The 23,146-nt window shown below is 49.9% G+C and overlaps 2 protein-coding genes and 1 long non-coding RNA gene across 5 annotated transcripts; 2 read left to right on the top strand and 1 right to left on the bottom strand.

Annotated features, from left to right (window-relative positions):
• Positions 1-382: 382 nt before the first annotated feature.
• On the top strand, positions 383-10,670 carry trip10b (thyroid hormone receptor interactor 10b). 3 transcript variants are annotated; one of them, XM_067259807.1, is made up of 15 exons: positions 383-541; positions 3,482-3,597; positions 3,741-3,794; positions 3,884-4,031; positions 4,406-4,468; positions 4,963-5,067; positions 5,188-5,316; positions 5,437-5,583; positions 6,398-6,550; positions 7,428-7,451; positions 8,386-8,495; positions 8,695-8,827; positions 8,929-8,990; positions 9,102-9,208; positions 9,599-10,670. In XM_067259807.1, the coding sequence occupies exons 1-15, from the start codon at positions 518-520 to the stop codon at positions 9,733-9,735; spliced, it is 1,512 nt and encodes a 503-aa protein (XP_067115908.1). In that variant the 5' UTR covers positions 383-517; the 3' UTR covers positions 9,736-10,670. The 3 variants fall into 3 exon arrangements, with proteins under 3 accessions (XP_067115908.1, XP_067115907.1, XP_067115909.1); XM_067259806.1 differs by having other exon boundaries at positions 7,428-7,466; XM_067259808.1 differs by lacking the exon at positions 7,428-7,451.
• Positions 10,671-10,682: 12 nt separating this feature from the next.
• Positions 10,683-11,371, top strand: LOC136965627 (uncharacterized). Its single transcript, XR_010879320.1, has 3 exons — positions 10,683-10,838; positions 11,118-11,212; positions 11,250-11,371. It is a non-coding gene; the product is annotated as an uncharacterized lncRNA (long non-coding RNA).
• Positions 10,948-21,674, bottom strand: sh2d3a (SH2 domain containing 3A). Its single transcript, XM_067259805.1, is given in 18 exon segments — positions 10,948-11,409; positions 11,734-11,919; positions 12,928-13,039; positions 13,116-13,287; positions 14,122-14,237; positions 14,908-15,069; positions 15,275-15,451; positions 15,523-15,680; positions 15,979-16,098; positions 16,260-16,345; positions 16,496-16,761; positions 16,985-17,128; positions 17,205-17,321; positions 17,442-17,481; positions 19,988-20,152; positions 20,154-20,280; positions 21,280-21,382; positions 21,582-21,674. Coding segments are annotated over 18 exon segments (2,544 nt in total). The 5' UTR covers positions 21,672-21,674; the 3' UTR covers positions 10,948-11,206.
• Positions 21,675-23,146: the final 1,472 nt, after the last annotated feature.

The raw sequence follows: 23,146 nt of genomic DNA, 5'->3' as shown, positions 1-23,146 counted from the left end.
TGTATCTGTTGGCCCCCTGTTGAAATGGTCTAGAATCTCTCCTGCTGCCGTCTGCAGCTCTGCAGCTGAACCCTGCCCATCACTAGGTACCTCCTTCCTGCCTCGTTTCTCAACAAGAGAATGAAACACAAGGACAGTTGACCGCCTGGGTAAATAGTTGTTGTACTTCGTGTCATGTTACAGTCAATCCATGTAACTGGGATTACCGCTTCTGTTTGAAAACGGAGTGACACGGATACACCCCTCCCCTTTTCTTTCTCGCTCCTCACCGGTCGTGCGACCCAAACTTGTTTCAGGAAAAGCGGGCGAAAATATTTTCTCTCGCTTGAAGAAACAGGCGCGTCAGTCAAAGGAGAGGGCGTCCCCTTCCTCCTCGCGCTTCCTCCCTCACCTCCACCCTCCCCGACCGACCGACCGACTTGGCGAAGAATCTTCGCAATTTTATCAGACCGAGTCTCCCGGAATTATACAACAACTTTTTTATATATATATAACCGTGGGAACTATCCGCGGAGACATGGACTGGGGGAACGACCTGTGGGTAAGGAGTTCTAGTTCAGTTTCTACCCGTGTCACCTCGTCACTTAGCTAAACTCCTCCAGGCTCCAAGGTGAGGCTACATGAGAAGGGGATTGTGAACGCCAGCTGGTTTTCTCAGTGAACAGCCTGTCCGACCAATACATTGTTTTCAAGTCATGTTTCGGGGTCGCTCTGTATGTTTACAGCCTTGTGCACCGTGTCAAAGTTAACCCCGTACGGAGCAGTTCTCCTGTGTGAGAAACATTCCAGATTTGTCGGTGAGGCTTGAACTTGTTTCGCAACTTCTGCCTGCATACTTTGGAGTCATTAAAGAAGGCACACGACGGCGGGGGTAGTGTACTGTAGCTGGTAGAAAGGACACTTGACAGACCAGGTACCGTCCAGTCAGGAGTTGATAATGATAAGGGAGAGGTAGTGTGTGATACATTTCATTACACAACCAGTTGATGATCCAATTATTGGATACTTCAAGAAAAAATCACATATTCACGCAGTTGTTTTGACAGAGTTCCCTTGTCTGTGTGAGGCTAACAGTGGATTGTGGGTGGTAGTGGTGGTGGTGGTGGGGGGCAGGGTTCAGAGGTCATGGAGAGATCACACAATCTAAACCAGCCATGGTGACCAGGTGAGTTCTAAAGGTGCTCTATCCTTAACTCAGCCCTAGTGAGGCGTTAAATACAATTATTGTGATAACAAGTGGAGGGGACAGATTAGCAGTTTTTAAGAAGTGAAAGCCATAATGAAACGTCCTCCCCTGGTCTGGGGATGGAGGCAGAGGTAGCATGGTTACTGTATTGAGACACAGCCCATGCTCTGGAGGCAGAGGCAGCATGGTTACTGTATTGAGACACAGCCCATGCTCTGCAGGCAGAGGCAGCATGGTTACTGTATTGAGACACAGCCCATGCTCAGCAGGCAGAGGTAGCATGGTTACTGTATTGAGACACAGCCCATGCTCTGCAGGCAGAGGCAGCATGGTTACTGTATTGAGACACAGCCCATGCTCAGCAGGCAGAGGCAGCATGGTTACTGTATTGAGACACAGCCCATGCTCTGCAGGCAGAGGCAGCATGGTTACTGTATTGAGACACAGCCCATGCTCTGCAGGCAGAGGCAGCATGGTTACTGTATTGAGACACAGCCCATGCTCTGCAGGCAGAGGCAGCATGGTTACTGTATTGAGACACAGCCCATGCTCTGCAGGCAGAGGCAGCATGGTTACTGTATTGAGACACAGCCCATGCTCAGCAGGCAGAGGCAGCATGGTTACTGTATTGAGACACAGCCCATGCTCTGCAGGCAGAGGCAGCATGGTTACTGTATTGAGACACAGCCCATGCTCTGCAGGCAGAGGCAGCATGGTTACTGTATTGAGACACAGCCCATGCTCTGGAGGCAGAGGCAGCATGGTTACTGTATTGAGACACAGCCCATGCTCTGCAGGCAGAGGCAGCATGGTTACTGTATTGAGACACAGCCCATGCTCTGCAGGCAGAGGCAGCATGGTTACTGTATTGAGACACAGCCCATGCTCAGCAGGCAGAGGCAGCATGGTTACTGTATTGAGACACAGCCCATGCTCTGCAGGCAGAGGCAGCATGGTTACTGTATTGAGACACAGCCTATGCTCAGCAGGCAGAGGCAGCATGGTTACTGTATTGAGACACAGCCCATGCTCTGCAGGCAGAGGCAGCATGGTTACTGTATTGAGACACAGCCCATGCTCTGCAGGCAGAGGCAGCATGGTTACTGTATTGAGACACAGCCCATGCTCTGCAGGCAGAGGCAGCATGGTTACTGTATTGAGACACAGCCCATGCTCAGCAGGCAGAGGCAGCATGGTTACTGTATTGAGACACAGCCCATGCTCTGCAGGCAGAGGCAGCATGGTTACTGTATTGAGACACAGCCCATGCTCTGGTCCTGTGCCAACTACTGTCTTTATAGATCACATGGGTTCTAGATCCTGTGTTCTAGATCCTCTAGAACAGAGGTGTACACCTCTTGTGTAACCTCTTTTTGGGGTTATGGTCTCTTGGTTCTAAGTCTAAGGTTACAGGATCAGGTTCTATGTCCCAGATACTAGGTTCTAGAGTCTGGTCCTAGCTTATATGTTCTGTATCCTGGGCACAAGGTTCTAGGACCAGAGTTCTGGTCTGTAGCTGTTTTAGCCTGTAGCTAGCTTCTCTGTAGCTTTAGCTAGCTTCTCTGTAGCCTGTTGCTAGCTTCTCTGTATCTTTAGCTAGCTTCTCTGTAGCCTGTTGCTAACTTCTCTGTAGCTGTAGCTAGCTTCTCTGTAGCCTGTTGCTAACTTCTCTGTAGCTTTAGCTAGCTTTCCTGTAGCCTGTTGCTAATTTCTCTGTAGCTGTTGCTAACTTCTCTGTAGCCTGTTGCTAGCTTCTCTGTAGCTGTAGCCTGTAGCTATAAATGATTTCTAGCTTGATTCTCCTTATTAATGACCAACAGACAGGCGTTGCTGGTTTTCTTCTTGGTTCCGGCAGTCACATCACTTGTATCTGGAGGACACGCACACACACACACACACACACACACACACACACACACACACACACACACACACACACACACACACTAGGGTGGGGATCTGTACTAGGAGGGGCCCCAGGGACCGTCACAGGGTGGAGCTGGGGGTGATCTCACACACACAGGACACACACACACACACAGACAGGACACACCCACACACAAACACTGTGTCCTGTCTGTGTGTGTGTGTGTGACCCTCAAACATTCAGAAAGACTGAGACACAGACACACCTACCTGGATATGCCTGTCTGACTGGTTCCTGTGTGTGTGTGTGTGTGTGTGAGGATGTGTGTGTCTGAGTATGTGTGTGTGTTGGATTCAAACAAGAATGTGCTGAGTCTCTTCTATAGAGTATATGTGTGTGTGTGTAACCCCTGTGGTCTCTCTCACTAGGACCAGTATGATGTCATCGACAAACACACCCAATCAGGGTTGGAGCTCATGGAACGCTACATCAAGTTTGTTAAAGAACGCACAGACATAGAGCAGAGCTACGCCAAGCAGCTACGGTGAGCGTGTGTGTGGTGTATGTGAGTGTGTGTGTGGTGTGTGTGTACATGTGATATTTCCGTTCAATTTATTTCATTTAGTGTACATGTGTTTTGGTTATTACATACAGTAATGTAGAATAACAGCTCTCTGGCTCCCCCAGGAGTCTGACTAAGAGGTACGCAAAGAAAAGCAAAGCAGAGGAGCTGGAGTGCAGGTGAACACTACCCCCCCCCACACACACACTCACACACACACAACCAGTCCACCAATGACAGCTTGTCCTGTTGCCCCTCCCCCTGGCAGGTTCACCAATCACGCGTCGTTCCAGGACATTCTGAATGAGCTGAACGACTACGCAGGCCAGCGAGAGCTGGTGGCTGAGAACCTGGTGACGGGGGTGTGTGTGGACCTCAGCAAGTACCTGCAGGAGCTGAAGACGGAGAGGAAATCTGTAAGAGGAGGAGGAGGAGAAGGAGAGGGAGGAGGGAAGAGGAGATGGAGGAGGAGGAGGGAAGAGGAGGAGGAGAGGGAGGGAGGAGGGAAGAGGAGAGGGAGGGAGGGAGAGGGAAGAGAGAGAGGGAGGGAGGAAGAGGAGAGGGAGGGAGAGGGAGGGAGGAAGGAAGAGGAGAGGGAGGAGGAGGAGAGGGAGGAGGAGGAGAGGGAGGAGGTAAGAGGAGAGGGAGGGAGGGAGGGAGGAGGAGAGGGAGGGAGAGGGAGAAGGAGGGAGGAGGAGAAGAGGAAAGGGAGGGTGGAAGTGAAAAAGACAGTTTTTGATCATAATGCAACATTTAATTTCCCTCCCTCTCTCCCTCCCTCTCTCTCTAGTATCTAATTGAGGCTAAGAAGGCCCAGCATAGCCTGGAGGCGAGCTTCAAACAGCTGGAGACTGTGAGTTCCTGCTCCTCCACACCTGGACACACACCTGTTCACACACCTGGACACACACCTGTTCACACACCTGTTCACACACCTGTTCACACACCTGGACACACACCTGGACACACACCTGGACACACACCTGGACACACACAGACACACACCTGTTCACACACCTGAACACACACCTGGACACACACCTGTTCACACACCTGGACACACACCTGTTCACACACCTGTTCACACACCTGTTCACACACCTGGACACACACCTGGACACACACCTGGACACACTTGTTCACACACCTGTTCACACACCTGTTCACACACCTGGACACACTCACATCTTATTCATTAAGAGACGCTTTTATCCAAGTGACTGAACAATAGTTTGTACAGAAGGTACAGCAGATCAACGATCAAAAGTGTCAAGTAAGGATCTGCCTTTACCAGGCACAGTGCAAAAATACGAAAATGAATGTGTGTGTGTGTTTGTGTGTGTGCAGATTAAGAAGCGTTGTGCTAAGGAGTGGGCGGAGGCAGAGAAAGCGTTGCTGCAAGCAGAGAAGATCGAGCAGGACACCAATGCTACGAAGGCTGACGTAGAGAAGGTCCACACACACCATACACACACCCACACACACACCATATACACACACACCATACTCACACACATACACACGCACTCATGGACACAGGTTTCTTACTCACATTGCCCCCCCCTCCCTCAGGTGAAGCAGCACTCCCATGCCAGGGTGCACTCTGCAGAGGAGTGCCGGAATGACTATGCTGCCTACCTGCAGAGATACAACAAGGAGCAGCATGGCTTCTACTACACAGACATCCCCCTGATGTTCAACGTGAGACACACGCACACGCACACACACGCACACACACGCACACACACACACACACTAGCAGAAGGATACCTCCAGCTGGTATATATATATATATACACGTGTGTGTGTGTGTGTGTTTAGAAGCTACAGGACATGGATGAGAAGCGTGGCTCCAGACTAGCTGCAGGGTACCTCCAGCTGGCAGAGACAGAGCGCAATGTCACACCCATCATCTCCTGCTGTTTAGACGGCATCGCCAGCGCAGCGGCCAAAACCAACCCTGCACAGGTGGGTGACGGGCAGCATCACTACACCTGTGACCTGTACCACTACACCTGTGACCTGTACCACAACACCTGTGACCTGTACCACAACACCTGTGACCTGTACCACTACACCTGTGACCTGTACCACTACACCTGTGACCTGTACCACTACACCTGTGACCTGTACCACTACACCTGTGACCTGTACCACTACACCTGTGACCTGTACCACAACACCTGTGACCTGTACCACTACACCTGTGACCTGTACCACTACACCTGTGACCTGTACCACTACACCTGTGACCTGTGACCTGTACCACTACACCTGTGACCTGTACCACAACACCTGTGACCTGTACCACTACACCTGTGACCTGTACCACTACACCTGTGACCTGTACCACAACACCTGTGACCTGTACCACAACACCTGTGACCTGTACCACTACACCTGTGACCTGTACCACTACACCTGTGACCTGTACCACTACACCTGTGACCTGTACGACTACACCTGTGACCTGTACCACTACACCTGTGACCTGTACCACTACACCTGTGACCTGTACCACTACACCTGTGACCTGTACCACAACACCTGTGACCTGTACCACTACACCTGTGACCTGTACCACTACACCTGTGACATGTGTGTGGTATGGGTACAGCTCAGTGGTTAGAGCATTACAGGTTTCAACTTCAAATCCCCCCTGTATATCACTTTGGATAAAGCATGTGTTAAATAGTGTTAGATAGAAATATCCTGTGGACGCTGAACCCTGTGTGTGTGTGTGTGTGTGTGTGTGTGTGTGTGTGTGTGTGTGTGTGTGTAGGACTCCATGCTTCTGGTGGAGCAGCATAAGTCAGGTTTTGAGCGTCCAGGAGAGGTGGAGTTTGAGGACTACAGCCAGACAGCCAGGGCACCTGAGAGCCTGCAGGGGCCCAGGACCAAGCCCAAACTCTGGCCCTTCATCAAGAAGAACAAGGTCCCTACCCGTGTTCCCCTAGGAGCTTTTTCAGGGGGGGCGGTAGACCAAAATGTTGCCTCCCATTTATTTTCAATGCAAGTCATGTGACAGGAGTCATGTGACAGGCCCCACAAGGCAGTGTGACATACCTGGCAGCGTGAACAGGAAACCTAGCAAGAGAAGCTAAACCTATTCTATGCGTTTATTAGGGCATTTGTGACGAGCAACGTCAGTATGTTGCCTATCAAAATAGCACAGCTAGCATAACACAACTAGCACAGTATATGCAAGGAAGTAAATGCTATTCCCAGCGCCACACCGCTCACAAGGAGCTAATAGACTAATTCAGTCGCTGCCAGTGGATCTAGTGTAGCCTTCTCATCGACAGGCAATCAGGTGTAGGTAACAAGGGCAATGTTGCACAAACTTTAGTTTATTAAACTTCTGAGGTGACGAGCAAGAAGCGGATTGCCTGTATGTGTGAAAACAGCTTTATCTCGTGCGTCCATTTATTTGTTTTTTGTTATTTGGAATCGGGCTAGTAATCAGAAGGTTGCCTGTTCGATTCCCGGCTGTGCAAAATGACACTGTGTCCTTGGGCAAGGCACTTCACATTTACATTTAATCATTTTAGCAGACGCTCTTATCCAGAGCGACTTAACATGTTCACTTCCCCCTACTAGCCTCGGGGGAATGTCCCTGTACTTACTGTAAGTCGCTCTGGATAAGAGTGCCTGTTAAATGACTAAATGTAAATGTAAAAATTTTTGTGTGAGAGAGAGGGGTGTGTGTGTGAGAGAGAGGGGTGTGTGTGTGCAGCATGAGGTGAGAACATGTTAAGTTGTGTGATGTTAGAATGACACGTGTGTTTGTGTGTTCTCTATTCTGTCTCCAGATGTCGCATGGTGATAAACACATGGTAACAGTTTCTACGGTTAGGATTACCATGGTGAAGTGGTTGTTAGGGGCATATTGATGATCAGGGTTTGTGGTTGGTTGTGGATTGATGGTTCCTTTATGGTTTGAACCAATCACAAACACTTATTTCTGCTTTCAATTATCCTCCTCTCTCTCTCTCTCTCTCTCTCTCTCTCTCTCTCTCTTTTTTTCAAAACTTTATCCTTCTCTGTCAGATTAATCTCCCCCTCCTCCCCCACTCCACCTCTCCTCCATCCATCCAAGCGCTCCATCTACTGGTCTAGGGTTGTAGTGCAAGGAATGATCTATCCAATACTGTTATGCTCAATATACAACAAAATTGTTACATGTGTGTGTATATGTGCGTGTGTGTGTGCGGTGTGTGGTGTGTGCATGTGTGTGGTGTGTGCATGTGTGTGTGTGTGTGGTGTGTATGTGTGATGTGTGGTGTGTGGTGTGTGCATGTGTGGTGTGTGCATGTGTGGTGTGTGCGTGTGTGTGTGTGGTGTGTGCATGTGTGTGCATGTGTGGTGTGTGCGTGTGTGTGTGTGGTGTGTGCGTGTGTGTGTGTGGTGTGTGCATGTGTGTGTATGTGTGGTGTGTGTGTGCATGTGTGTGTATGTGTGGTGTGTGTGTGCATGTGTGTGGTGTGTGGTGTGTGTATGTGTGTGGTGTGTGTATGTGTGTGTATGTGTGTGGTGTGTGCATGTGTGTATGTGTGTGGTGTGTATGTGTGTGGTGTGTGTATGTGTGTGTATGTGTGTGGTGTGTGCATGTGTGTATGTGTGTGGTGTGTATGTGTGTGGTGTGTGTATGTGTGTGGTGTGTGTATGTGTGTGGTGTGTGCATGTGTGTATGTGTGTGGTGTGTGCATGTGTGTATGTGTGCATGTGTGTATGTGTGTGGTGTGTGCATGTGTGTATGTGTATGTCCAGCCCCCCCCTGCAGAGGACTACTCCCATCTCCCTCCAGAGCAGAGAAGGAAGAAGCTGCAGGCCAGGGTTGATGACATCACAAAGGACCTGCAGAAGGAGACAGACCAGAGGTGTGACATCATCATCAGGAGACGAACCTGTAAACATGGTGTCCAAGGAGACCAAAGGGACAGTCAATCACACAATAATCTTTCTGTCTGCCTTCATCCCACTTTATATCCTCCTTCTCCTCCTCCTCTCTTCTCCTCCTCCTCTTCTCCTCCTCTCCTCCTCCTCTCTCCTCCTCTCCTCCTCTCCTCTCCTCCTCAGTGAGGCTCTAGAGAAGATGAAGAGTGTGTACCAGCAGAACCCTGCTCTGGGGGACCCAGCCAGCCTGGAGCCCCAGATCTCACACACCTCCCAGACCCTCGCCCGGCTGAGGGGGGAGCTGGCCAAGTATGAGGTACACACCACACACACCACACACAACAGAATACAAAAAAACTTAGAGTGGAGTTCATTCATTGTGCGCCCGTGTCCATGGTGTGTTTGTGTGTGTTGCAGTCGTGGCTGTCAGAAGCTGTTGGAGGAGAGGACTCGACTAGCAACAACAACTACCAGCACAGGTGTGTGTGTGAGAATGTGTGTTCTGTATTTTTGCATACTTGTATATTTTGAATATTGTTTTGTTTTACGTATGTCTGTCTGTCTGTGTGTGTGTGTGTGTGGATCTGCAGCACAGTAACTGGAGATCCCTCCCAGAACATCTACTCAGAGTTTGATGACGACTTTGATGATCTGGAGGTTCCTGTAGGACAGTGTACCGCCCTCTACTCCTTCGAGGGTAGGCTTTCACACACGCTAGCTAGCTAACTCCTACTACAGGAACATTCAGGAGTCAGGTGGCTGAGCGGTGAGGGAATTGGGCTAGTAATCCGAAGGTTGCTGGTTTGATTCCCGGCAGTGAAAATGACGTTGTGTCCTTGGGCAAGGCACTTCACCCTACTTGCCTCGGGGGAATGTCCCTGTACTTACTGTAAGTCGCTCTGGATAAGAGCGTCTGCTAAATGACTAAATGAAAAATGAATAAATGAACATGCACACGCTAGCTAACTCCTACTACTGGAACACACACAGGTAGCTAACTCCTACTACTGGAACACAGCTAGCTAACTAATTGTGTGTGTGGGTATGGTGCATGTGTATACCTCTGTGTGTGTGTGTGTTCGTTCAGGCTCCAGCGAGGGCACCATCTCTGTCCAGCAGGGGGAGCAGTTGAGTGTGATGGAGCAGGATAAAGGAGACGGCTGGATCCGGGTACAGAGAGCCAGCGGAGACGAGGGCTACATCCCCTCCTCCTACACACAGTAACACACACACATCCAGTAACACACACAGTAACACACACACATCCATTAACACACACAGTAACACACCCACACACAGTAACACACACACATCCAGTAACACACACAGTAACACACACACATCCAGTAACACACACAGTAACACACCCACACACAGTAACACACACACATCCAGTGACACACACAGTAACACACACACATCCAGTAACACACACAGTAACACACCCACACACAGTAACACACACACATCCAGTAACACACACAGTAACACACACACATCCAGTAACACACACAGTAACACACCCACACACAGTAACACACACACATCCAGTAACACACACAGTAACACACACATCCAGTAACACACACAGTAACACACCCACACACAGTAACACACACACATCCAGTAACACACACAGTAACACACACACATCCAGTAACACACACAGTAACACACACACACATCCAGTAACACACACAGTAACACACACACAACCTCCTACACACTCTACACTAACACCAGCCAGCAGCACATTTGCATCATGTGACTGCTGTTTGTTTTTGTCTCCAAAATCACTTTGAATTATGTCATCCCTCCACCATTGTGTTCTAGTCTTGTCCTGTTAGGTTCTCCTGTGTGGTTCTTCTGTGTTCTATGTGGGTTAGGGCTAGGGTGGTTCTGTGTTCATGTTAGAAGAACCACCACTGTCTTGTTCAAACCTTTCTAGATTTACCTCCTCACTGCAAACTCCCTCTCTCTCCCCTCCTCCCTCCTTCTCCCCTCTCCCTCCTCTCAAGCAATCTGCAGATGAGCTAGGACATTCTCTGTATATTTTTTAGTTTAGATTTTATTGATATATAAACTGTAAATGATATTTTTAAAACTTGTATTTACATATTATTGTTTGGAAATCTGAAAATAATTATTACATAAACTACAAGATGTGTCTTCCTTTAAATCATTTATTTAGTTGTTAAATATTGTCATTAGTCAGAAACATACATTTCAAACGAATACAGAACATACCACAGATAAACAAATGATGTCTCCACACACAAACAGACACACACACGTACATTCAAACACACACACACACACACACTAGTGTAGGAGAGTCAGGGCTAGGGGAGCAAAGAGTCAGGGATAGGGGTCAGGGCTAGGGGAGCAAAAAGTCTGGGTCAGGGCTAGGGGTCAGGGCTAGGGGTCAGGGCCAGGGTCAGGGCTAGGGTCAGGGCTAGGGGTCAGGGTTAGGGGAGCAAAGAGTCAGGGCTAGGGTCAGGGCTAGGGGTCAGGGCTAGGGGAGCAAAGAGTCAGGGCTAGGGGTCAGGGCTAGGGTCAGGGCTAGGGGAGCAAAGAGTCAGGGCTAGGGGTCAGGGCTAGGGGAGCAAAGAGTCAGGGCTAGGGGTCAGGGCTAGGGGTCAGGGCTAGGGGTCAGGGCTAGGGTCAGGGCTAGGGGTCAGGGCTAGGGTCAGGGCTAGGGGTCAGGGCTAGGGTCAGGGCTAGGGTCAGGGCTTAAGGCCTCCAGAGGCTCCAGCTTGTTGGAGAGCACATTGAGGATGTTGTCAAACTTGCTGTAGCGTTCCGGCCGGCCGGCTCCGGACCCTTGACCCCAGAACAGCCTCAAAGCAAACTCTGTCTGGAACGCCTCCAGCAGCTCCGGGATTGGCTGCCAGCCACCTGTCAATCATACAGCATCAGCCAATCAGACTAGTCAGTGGGCTGGTCATGTACCTGGTTGTGTGTGTGTATTGTGTGTACCTATCAGTAGTGTGTGTGTGTGTGTGTACCTGTCAGTAGTGTGTGTGTGTGTGTACCTGTCAGTAGTGTGTGTGTGTGTACCTGTCAGTAGTGTGTGTGTGTGTGTGCCTGTCAGTAGTGTGTGTGTGTGTGTGTGTGCCTGCCAGTAGTGTGTGTGTGTGTACCTGTCAGTAGTGTGTGTGTGCCTGTCAGTAGTGTGTGTGTTTGTATCTGTCAGTAGTGTGTGTGTGTGTGTGTGTGTACCTGTCAGTAGTGTGTGTGCGTGCTCCTGGTATTGGGGTGCCAGCAGGGCAATGCTGCGTGCTGATTGGAGGATGTCAAAGATCAGCTGACAGCCCTTGTCCGAGTGTTCCGCTAGCTCCTCCCCCTCCATCAGCATCAGCAGAGGAACGAGGTGAGGAACAGAGACAGGAGTCTGCACCACCGAGTCTACACACACACGTTATACACACACACACACATACGTTATACACACACACACACGTTATACACACACACACACACACGTTATACACACACACACACACGTTATACACACACATGTTATACACACACACACACACGTTATACACACACATGTTATACACACACACACGTTATACACACACATGTTATACACACACATGTTATCCACACATGTTATCCACACACATGTTATCCACACACATGTTATACACACACATGTTATCCACACATGTTATCCACACATGTTATCCACACACATGTTATACACACACATGTTATCCACACATGTTATCCACACACATGTTATACACACACATGTTATCCACACATGTTATCCACACACATGTTATCCACACACATGTTATCCACACACATGTTATCCACACATGTTATCCACACATGTTATCCACACACATGTTATACACACACATGTTATCCACACATGTTATCCACACACATGTTATACACACACATGTTATCCACACATGTTATCCACACACATGTTATACACACACATGTTATCCACACACATGTTATCCACACATGTTATCCACACATGTTATCCACACACATGTTATACACACACATGTTATCCACACATGTTATCCACACACATGTTATACACACACATGTTATCCACACATGTTATCCACACACATGTTATACACACACATGTTATCCACACACATGTTATACACACACATGTTATACACACACATGTTATCCACACATGTTATCCACACACATGTTATACACACACATGTTATCCACACACATGTTATACACACACATGTTATCCACACATGTTATCCACACACATGTTATACACACACATGTTATTCACACACATGTTATACACACACATGTTATACACACACATGTTATCCACACATGTTATCCACACACATGTTATACACACACATGTTATCCACACACATGTTATACACACACGTTATCCACACATGCGCTCACCGTCTCCCTGGCTCAGGGCCTTCATGAAGGGTTTGAGCTTCTTCTCAAACAGTACGGCTGCCTCGGTCTGGCTCCTCCTTAGAGTCCTCCAGGTTTTCTCCAGCCTCAGCACCTACACACACACAGGCATGTGTGTGTTGTGTGTGTATGGTGCGCGTATAATGTGTGTATGGTGTGTGTGTGTATACCTGGGGCATCTCCAGAGCCTTCATCACAGCAGAGAAGGCATAGAGGTCATGGGCGTGGCTTCTAAGGGCCTCAGCCAATAGGATGACCTTATGCAGCACTGCCGACCTTTGACCTACACTGCCGGTGCATCCCAGGATATCCACGGCAACACCCAGCGCTAGAAGGTGATGTCTGGGGGGAAGAGCAAAGGAGGGAGGTGGATATAGGAGAGAGGGAAGTATATATGAGTGTGTGTGTACCTCTCCAGGAGGTTTTGTCTGAGCTGGTGTGTGTGTGTGTACCTCTCCAGGAGGTCTTGTCTGAGCTGGTGTGTGTATAATAATTATTATTCTATTTTTTTAATAGCGCTTTTCTAAATACCCAAAGTCGCTTTACAAGTGTGAGGACAAGCAAAACAAGACAACATTAAAATATAAAGACAAAGGATTGAACAAAACAGACAAACAGAACATTATAAAGAAAAACTAACATAAGTCTAATAGTGGAGGGGAGGGATCAGGGGATGTTCAGGTGAAGGTTGAAAAGGTGAGTTTTGAGGGATTGTTTAAATAGTGCTATATTGGGAGCCAGACGGATAGGGAGAAGGAGGTCATTCCAGAGGGAGGGTGCGGCAGCAGAGAAGGCCCTGTCACCCCAGGTCCGGTGCTTAGTCCTGATGGTTTTAAGAGTGTTTGCGCCGGCGGACCTGAGGCAACGGGTAGGGAGTCAGGTGGTTGAGCGGTTAGGGAATCGGGCTAGTAATCAGAAAGTCTGGGCTGAGAGGGTGAGGTGTTTAGGGCCGATAATGAGTATTTCAGTGTATGGTGTGTGTATGGTGTGTGTGTACCTTTCCAGGAAGTCTTGTCTGAGCTGGTGTGTGTGTGTGTATGGTGTGTGTGTACCTCTCCAGGAGGTCTTGTCTGAGCTGGTGTGTGTATGTGGTGTGTATGGTGTGTGTGCGTGTACCTCTCCAGGAGGTCTTGTCTGAGCTGGTGTGTGTATGTGGTGTGTATGGTGTGTGTGTACCTTTCCATGAGGTCTTGTCTGAGCTGGTGTCCGTGAGGCAGGAGCAGCAACTCCAGCCCAGAGCAAACTCCCATGATCCTCTTCTGCTCCTCCGTCACTCCAACCATCCTCAACACCTGGAACATCATGGGATAGCAGACTGGTCACCCCTGCCAATCTCACCCCTCCCGACCTCACCCCTGCCGACCTCACCCCTCCCGACCTCACCCCTCCCAACCTCACCCCTCCCAACCTCACCCCTGCCGGCCTCACCCCTCCCGACCTCACCCCTCCTGACCTCACCCCTCCCAACCTCACCCCTGCCAACCTCACCCCTCCTGACCTCAACCCTCCCAACCTCACCCCTCCCAACCTCACCCCTGCCGACCACACCCCTCCAAACCTGACCCCTGCCGACCACACCCCTCCCAACCTCACCCCTCCCAACCTCACCCCTGCCGACCACACCCCTCCCAACCTCACCCCTCCCAACCTCACCCCTGCCGACCTCACCCCTCCCAACCTCACCCCTCCCGACCTCACCCCTCCCAACCTCACCCCTGCCGACCACACCCCTCCCAACCTCACCCCTCCCAACCTCACCCCTCCCAACCTCACCCCTGCCGACCACACCCCTCCAAACCTCTCCTCTATCTAACCCTGAAGTGCATTATTGGATGATAACATCATAATAATAGAAATAACAATAACACTCAAAATAATAATACATAATTAAATAGTAATTATAATAATAAGATATTTATTTTTACTAATATTAATAATGATTGTGTGTCCCTTCAGCTGTACCTGGCAGTCGACACTGAGCATGTGCAGGGCGGTGTTGTGGGCGTCGGCCTGGTTGAACAGCTGCTTCAGGTTCAGCAGCACAGACGGCTCCAGAGGACGGCTCTGGTCTGGCAGCAGCAGGGACTCAAAGCTGTCCAGCTGGAAGCAGGAGACCGGCTCTGTCTGGAGGGGACACACAGGACATTGTCTATGTTCACAACTTCTGCTTTAAAACATTTACTTTACGTAATAATCATAACATCATTAGCATGTCCTATAGAAGAGGAATAATAACCTTTACAACTCTGCATCCTAACACATACACAGACAGGCAGTTAGACAGACAGGCAGACAGACAGGCAGACAGACAGACAGGCAGACAGATAACCTGCGGTCTTTGGAAGGTCCAGTCCTCCTCAGGCCCCACGCCTTCTGGGGGCGTGTCTGGCGAGAGGGCGTGGCCTGACAGGAAGGTGAAGGAGGTCTCAGTGAGCCGGGCGCGGCTCTGCCACTTCTCCTCCGCACGGAGACGCTCCACATGACCCTGCCTCCCCGATCCCGGCACCTGAACCAGCATCATCAACACCATCAGCACCATCATCACCACCATCATCAGGGTTAGTTGGGTGTAGTTACCTGTATGACCAGCTCGTCGTATAAGGAGGCCAGGTCATCTCCATCCTTGCAGGGCTGAAGGGGCGGACCTCCGGGGAAGAGGGCAGAGACTCTGAGGGGTTTGGGCGGGGCTCTGGGGTGAAGCTGTCCGTCAGAACCCCGAAGGGTCACACCCCCTTCTGAGAGAGGGGGGAGGGGAGGGAAGAGAGTGAGGGTGTGTGTGTTATCTTTGTGGGAGGGGTGGGTGTGTGTTACCTGCATGGGAGGGGCGAGTGTGTGTGTGTTACCTGGTTGGGAGGGGTGTGTGAGTGTGTGTTACGTGGGTGGGAGGGGTGTGTGAGTGTGTGTTACCTGGGTGTGAGTGTGTGTGAGTGTGTGTTACCTGGGTGGGAGTGTGTGTGAGTGTGTGTTACCTGGGTGGGAGGGGTGTGTGAGTGTGTGTTACCTGGGTGGGAGGGGTGTGTGAGTGTGTGTTACCTGGGTTGGAAGGGCGAGTGTGTCGAGGTAAGGGACTCAACAGTGGTTCGCTGCCTGTACGGAACACTGGAGATATGGGGGCGGGGCCAGAATCCTTTGACTGGCCAATGGGAGGAGCACCTACAGAGACGAGGAGGAGCAACAAGAGCACCAGGTTAGAGTGTGTGTCTACTGTGTGTGTGTGTCTACAGTGTGTGTGTGTCTACAGTGTGTGTGTGTGTGTGTCTATAGTGTGTGTGTGTGTGTGTGTCTTAAGTGTGTGTGTGTGCGTGTGTGTGTACCTGGACGCAGGTTGCTGTCTGACTGAGCTGACTGTAGAGATGGTCTCCTGCCCAGGTTCTCCAGGTTAGCAGGCTGACTGCCACTCCTACACACACACACCACACGCACATTTTTATGTGTTAATGACGTGGGTGTGTGTGTGTACCTCAGCAGGGTGCTGGGAGGCAGCAGTGTGTGTGTGTACCTCAGCAGGGTGCTGGGAGGCAGCAGGGTGTGTGTGTGTGTGTGTGTGTACCTCAGCAGGGTGCTGGGAGGCAGCAGGGTGTGTGTGTTGTAGCTGAGTCTCCTGGTGTGTTCTGCTCCTCTGCTCCTCCGGGGGGCGCTGACCTCCTCCGCACGCCTGCTGATCACACGCAGGGGCACGGTGCGTGTGATTGGGTGAAAGATGACCGCGCCCGAGGCCTGGGAAATAGGCCGGCGGCCACCCACATAGTAGCGAATCAGAGCAGGGACGTTGTCGTAGCGATCCTCCTCGAACTGGAACAGTTCCCTTGAGTATCCCTGCTCACACACATACACACACACATACCACACAAGGTCAAGTTTGTCATGTTTCTCTATACATTTGGTCCCCACAAGGGTAGTTAAACATGACCCTACACACACAACACACCACACACACACACACAACACACCACACACACACACACCACACACACACACCACACACACACACACCACACACACACACCACACACACCACACACACACACACACACTCCACCTTCTTGGGTCTCAGCACCACTCTGATGATCTTGAAGTGCATGGGCTCGTTCCTCCAACAGCAGCTCAGGACGTAGTCCCCGGGGGAGGAGCTAGAGTCCCGCACAAGGAAGTCCCCATCCCTCTGCAGCAGAGACTCTGCCCCCTGCAGACACACAGGGTGTGTGTGGTGTGTTTATGGTGTGTATGGTATGTGTGTAAGGTGTGTATTGTGTGTGTACCTCTCTGCTGACTGCTCCGTGGTACCAGGCATGGCTGCGAGGGTCCTCAGTGTTCAGTTTCAGCTCCTCCTCTAACTCCTTCTTCAAGTCCTCCATCTCCCTCCTCCCCCCAAACAGCTCACACACACACACACACACACACACATATACACAGCTTTCAATTATTGTTTCAGTAAACGTGAGTAGTCATGTAAGTGTCTCTGATGTTTGAGTGTGAGAGCTTGTGTGTGTGTTTACCTTCAGTTGATTCAGGTAAGCAGATATACTCCTTCTCTTACTGAAAAAAAGGAGAATAGGAGAGAGAGAGACCTTCAGCATAGTTTCCACAGGGGGGGTGGTAACTAAGCAGGTAACCCCCCCGTACTGACATACAGGAAGAAGGCTGCCTCTCTCCCAGTCCGCTAATAGATCCACTTCCTGTTCCACTTCCTGTTGCATGAGACTGCTCTGTCCGGACAGGAAGCTGAGGACGTTACACATTGCCATGGAGACGGAGTTTAACTACCCTGCTGGTGTCCCTCTCCAAAGTTGCTGTGTGTGTGTGTGTGCTGTTATTGTACAGCCCTGATCCAGACACCAGGAACAACCATGGAATCGGTCTGTAGTGTCGTCTCCGGGGTTCATATCACAAGCACTCAACATTCCGTTAGAGGGGCGTTGTCCCGTACAAGCCACTCACACCTGTCTGCAGGTGAGGCTCGCGGACAGCCGGTAGAGGCGACAGTAGTTTTACACTCCAGAGTAGTAGCTAATTCTATTTGAACAAACGGGTGTTCAACCGTTTGGTTGGCGACGCTTCACCTTCACAACAACAGATATTTCAACCATGTCGATACAACACATGTTGCGTCATTTTAAATGTGCCAAGCAAAAAGATAGATTAAAACACCTGATGATTAGTTAAGCACCGATGAGTACTAACGTCATATCACGTTGGACCATTTCCACTCCCGTGCATGAAGTTACCGGCTTCTATCTCATCAATCAACCCCGAGCTGCTCTGTCTGGTGTTTAACGGCAGAGTGGAATCAAACTTCTCACTGAAAAAACCTTCCTGTAGCAAAACCGTTCTGTTATCAAGTCACAATGCTCTCTGGTCCCGTACGGACCGTGACTTGACATGACACGTTAGCGTTTTGACCGGAGGAAATCCACCGAACTTTGACAACGCCTAAATCCGCTTACCTGAGAGCGCACTCACAGCACCATGTCGAGGCTTTAGTCACGGAGAAGCGATCCGGTCAACAGTCACGTACGAAGAAGCGAGTTCAGATAGAAAGATTCAAACACAAACTCTCTCCCCACACACATACACACATTCCCTCTCACACACAAACACACACTATCTCTTGCTTACACATACATACTCTCGCACACACAAACTACAACAGCGAGTTAAACCCCCTCCAATCCAGCGCCCTGCGTGCGCGCGGCACGGTGTGGGACGAGTACCCACAAGTTCTCCTGCACGATCTCCCCCCGGCCTCGAGCGTAGGAACACTGCTATCTGGCGCATTCCACAGATTCCGCTCCGAAGCCTCCCGGTTTGAGAGGGAGCGGGAGAGATTTCCTATCTCACCTGCATTAACAAGTCAACTTCAGTCCCACCGCCGTCCCGCGCTGTCCACACGTGAATCAGTCTATAGTTTGTCAGCTCCAGAAGCGTTTCCACGTGCACTGGCGCTGGCCGAGGGGCGGAAACTCCGCTGTTGTTTTATTGAGTTAACGTTGTTGCTCAATAGCAGTCAGCTAGTCAACATACTGCCCACCTCAAGGCTATTCAACAAGGCTCAACAGATCTCCCTCCCTCCCTGTCTCTCTCTCTTTCTCTCTCGCTACCTCCTTGCCTGCCTGCCTCCCTCTCTCCCTTCCTCCCTGCCTCCCCCCTCTCTCTCTCCTTCCCTCCCTGTCTCTCTCTCTCTTTTTCTCTCTTATACACACACAAGATGCAACCATAGTTAATGATTGACAAAGCAGCAAGCTGTTGTATCACAGCACATTGGGAAGTGGTGGTTCCTTTTTGATTCTTGTCACTAGAAGCATGATTACACCCATGGTTTTTACAAGCGAGGACGAGCCTGAACATGACAAACATGTCATGTAATGGCAAAAAAGTTTAACAAGCCTCTCTGTCTGTCTCTCTCTCTGTCTGTGTGTGTCTCTCTCTCTCTGTCTCTCACTCTCTCTGTCTCTCTCTCTGTCTGTGTCTCTCTCTCTTTGTCTCTCTGTCTCTCTCTCTGTCTATCTCTCTCTCTGTCTGTGTCTCTCTCTCTCTCTGTCTGTCTCTCTCTCTGTCTGTGTCTCTCTCTCTTTGTCTCTCTCTCTCTCTCTGTCTCTCTGTCTCTCTCTCTGTCTGTCTCTCTCTCTGTCTGTGTCTCTCTCTCTTTGTCTCTCTCTTTGTCTCTCTCTCTCTCTCTGTGTGTCTCTGTCTGTCTGTCTCTCTCTCTCTCTCTCTCTCTCTCTCTCTCTCTCTCTCTCTCTCTGTCTCTCTGTCTGTGTCTGTCTCTTTCTCTCTGTCTGTCTCTCTCTCTCTCTCTGTGTATGTGTCTGTCTGTCTGTCTGTCTCTCTCTCTCTCTCTCTCTCTCTCTCTCTCTCTCTCTCTCTCTGTGTCTCTGTCTGTCTCTCTGTCTGTGTCTCTCTGTCTGTCTCACTCTGTCCTACTCTCCCTCGCTTTGTCTCTCTCGCTGTTTTCTCTGTACGCAAACACACACATGCACACACACACTGATTTCTACACACATAAACACACAGATTCCTACACACAGTGGACATGTCTCAGTACCTGTGTTTGACCTCCTGACCCTGTTTGGGGGCATGTTCAGTGGCAGGGCCTGCCCCCAGGGGGCGTAACTGTGTGAAGGAAGTGGAGAGTGTCACCTTGTCCATGCGACGTAGCCGTGGCAACACACTCTGACGAAACAAGTCTTTCCTGGACTTACCCTGGGGGGGGGATCACAGGCATCATCAACATCAACACCATCATCCTTGTTGTTATGGTGATGTGGTCATGTGGTCTCACCAGGTCGATGGCGGAGCCTAGAGAGCCCTTCCTGGTCACCCTGCGCTGCACGCCACCTGCAGGTCAAAGGTCACAGCTGAAATATCTACACAGGTAGAGTCACCTGTGTGTGTAGTCCCAAGTGTGTGTGGTTGTGTGTGTACCTGTGTGTGTGTAGTCCCAGGTGTGTGTGTGGTTGTGTGTGTACCTGTGTGTGTGTGTAGTCCTAGGTGTGTGTGTGTGGTTGTGTGTGTACCTGTGTGTGTGTAGTCCTAGGTGTGTGTGGTTGTGTGTGTGTGTGTCATCCCAGGTGTGTGTGTGGTTGTGTGTGTACCTGTGTGTGTGTGTAGTCCCAGGAGTTTGTGTGGTTGTGTGTGTACCTGTGTGTGTGTAGTCCTACATTTACATTTATTCATTTAGCAGACGGTTTTATCCAAAGCGACTTCCAAGAGAGAGCTTTACAAAGTGCATAGGTCACTGATCATAACAACAAGATAGCCACAAAACATTGCGAGTAGCCAAAACATGAAGCACACATTGTGAACAACCAAAGTAAGTGCCAAAGGGAAGAACCATAAGAGCATGTAGTTAAACAAGTTACAATTAAACAACATGAACCACTATAAGTGCAAGTGTACCTGTGGAAAAAACAAGCAACAATAATAAAAACAATATATCACAGCAAGTACAAAAATTTAAATCAGTTACCACTAACCACAAGAGCAACAAGTCTCTAAGCAAGAGTCATTGTGATCCTTGAGGAAACTAACATCGGGTCAAGCGAACCATTCCTAAGTACTGTTGTACTCCCGGAACAAGTGCGTCTTGAGCCTTTTCTTGAAGGTGGAGAGACAGTCAGTGTCTCTAGTCCTAGGTGTGTGTGGTTGTGTGTGTACCTGTGTGTGTGTGTAGTCCCAGGTGTGTGTGGTTGTGTGTGTACCTGTGTGTGTGTGTAGTCCCAGGTGTGTGTGTGTGGTTGTGTGTGTACCTGTGTGTGTGTGTAGTCCCAGGTGTGTGTGGTTGTGTGTGTACCTGTGTGTGTGTGTAGTCCCAGGTGTGTGTGGTTGTGTGTGTACCTGTGTGTGTGTGTAGTCCCAGGTGTGTGAGGATGGCTCTTCTGTGAGAGGGATCCTCCACTCCCACCTCTCTGAGGTCCTGGTCTGTGGCCCCCTGCAGACCCTGAGGGAGGATGGGACGTGTTGTCATCTAACTAACACTCACCCTCTCTAGGGTTAGGGTTAGGGGGATGAGATAGAGACAGAGAGGGAGAGAGAAAGAGAGAGAGAGAGAGAGAGGAGGGGAGAGAAAGAGAGAGAGGAGAAGAGAGAGGAGAGAGAGAGGAGAGAGAGGGGAGAGAGGAGGATTGAGATGACAGTACCTCTAGTCCATAGTATTGGGTCTCCAGAACCTCTCTGTACTGAGGGAGTCCAATCTGCTTTAGCCACCAGGAGATGGAGCGATTACTCATGTCTGGATCACACACATACAGATCAACACACACACTCACATGTACACACACATACACACACACATGTACACACACATGTACACACACACACATTCATGTGCACCTGTACTAGCATGAAACCATGCTAGTACACCATGCTGGTAGAAAAGCAAATATCACACACATATAAAACATAAGTAAGAATCCAAAATTAGCAGGACACATAACCCTTACCTGTATCTCTCTCTCTCTCTCTCTCTCTCTCTCTCTCTCTCTCTCTCTCTCTCTCTCTCTCTCTCTCTCTCTCTCTCTCTCTCTCTCTCTCTCTCTCTGTTTCTGTCTCTTTGTCTCTCTCTGTCTGTCTGTCTCCCTCTCTCTTAATTCTGGAGTTTTGCATCCCGCTTACCCTCAAACCTGCAAGACCACTTCTTCAGCCAATGGGCTAGTACCTAAACATCTGACTCAACCAATCCAGAGGCAGTTACCAGTATCTGAGTTTGGGGGGCGGGGCATGCAGGTTCTGACAGGGTGTAACATTCTGAGGGATGAGATAGAGGGAGGGGGGGAGGAGAGGAGGCAAAGAGGAGTAGACTGCAGTCTGTATATACGTGTAAAGTACCAGTCAAAAGTTTGGACATGGGAAAATGTGTCCAAACTTTTGACTGGTACTGTATAAATGCAGTGTGTGTGTGTGCAGTGTGTGTCCACCAGAGGGCGGTAGCAGCATTCCTTGGGAGAACCCATACGAATCAAACGAAACATGAAGAAAGTTCCAGCAGTGTGTCATCATATGAAGTGGTAGAGGTTTGTGACTAGAACCAAGTACCTAACCCTAGAACCTAGCCCTAGAACTTAGACTGAGCAGCTATTCCTTGAATTAGGTTCCTAGTGCCTAGTTGCCAGTATATAACCTTATATTCTACATAGCGCCTAGCAGTGAGTCAGCACTAGCCCTATCTACGACAAGAATCTGTAATAGTGAAACTAGCAGCAACAGCTAACCACAGATCAGAGGGTAAGAATGAGTGTGTGTGAGAGTGTGTGTGTGTGTGTGCGTGTGAGAGAGAGAGTGTATGTGTGTGTGTGTGTGAGAGAGAACCTCAAACACATCAGGAGGTCCAAAGCCAGTAAAGTCAAAACGGAGGTTGATAACCGCAACACACTCACACCCCTGTTTCTCTCTCTCTGTCTCTCCCCTCTCTCTCTCGCCTCCCTCCCCCTCTCTCCATCTCTCCACCTCTTCCCGCCCTTTATCTCTCTCTCCCCCTTTCCTTTTCCCCTCTTTTTCTCTGCCCCTCTCTCTCCTCCCTTTCCCCTGCCTCTCTCACCACATTATCATTCTCCCTCTCCCCCTCTTCTCTCCTCCGCCCCTCTCTCTCCTCTCCCCCTATTCTCTCCTCCGCCCCGCCCCGCTCTCTCTCTCTTCTCCCCCTCTTCTCTCCTCCGCCCCTCTCTCTCCTCTCCCCCTCTTCTCTCCTCCCCCCTCTCTCTCTTCT

Source organism: Osmerus mordax, chromosome 21 (genome assembly GCF_038355195.1).
Source record: "Osmerus mordax isolate fOsmMor3 chromosome 21, fOsmMor3.pri, whole genome shotgun sequence".
In the NCBI taxonomy this organism is placed as follows: Eukaryota; Metazoa; Chordata; class Actinopteri; order Osmeriformes; family Osmeridae; genus Osmerus; species Osmerus mordax.
Note: the sequence above shows the minus strand (reverse complement) of the source record. Positions and strands in the feature narration are given on the sequence as shown.

Excerpts from the sequence above, each read along its gene's own strand:
- trip10b (XM_067259806.1), top strand. The coding sequence starts at position 518 with ATGGACTGGGGGAACGACCTGTGG. Across the intron at positions 8,991-9,101 it reads AACAACAACTACCAGCACAG|CACAGTAACTGGAGATCCCT; the intron begins GTGTGTGTGTGA and ends GTGGATCTGCAG. Across the intron at positions 9,209-9,598 it reads CGCCCTCTACTCCTTCGAGG|GCTCCAGCGAGGGCACCATC; the intron begins GTAGGCTTTCAC and ends GTGTTCGTTCAG.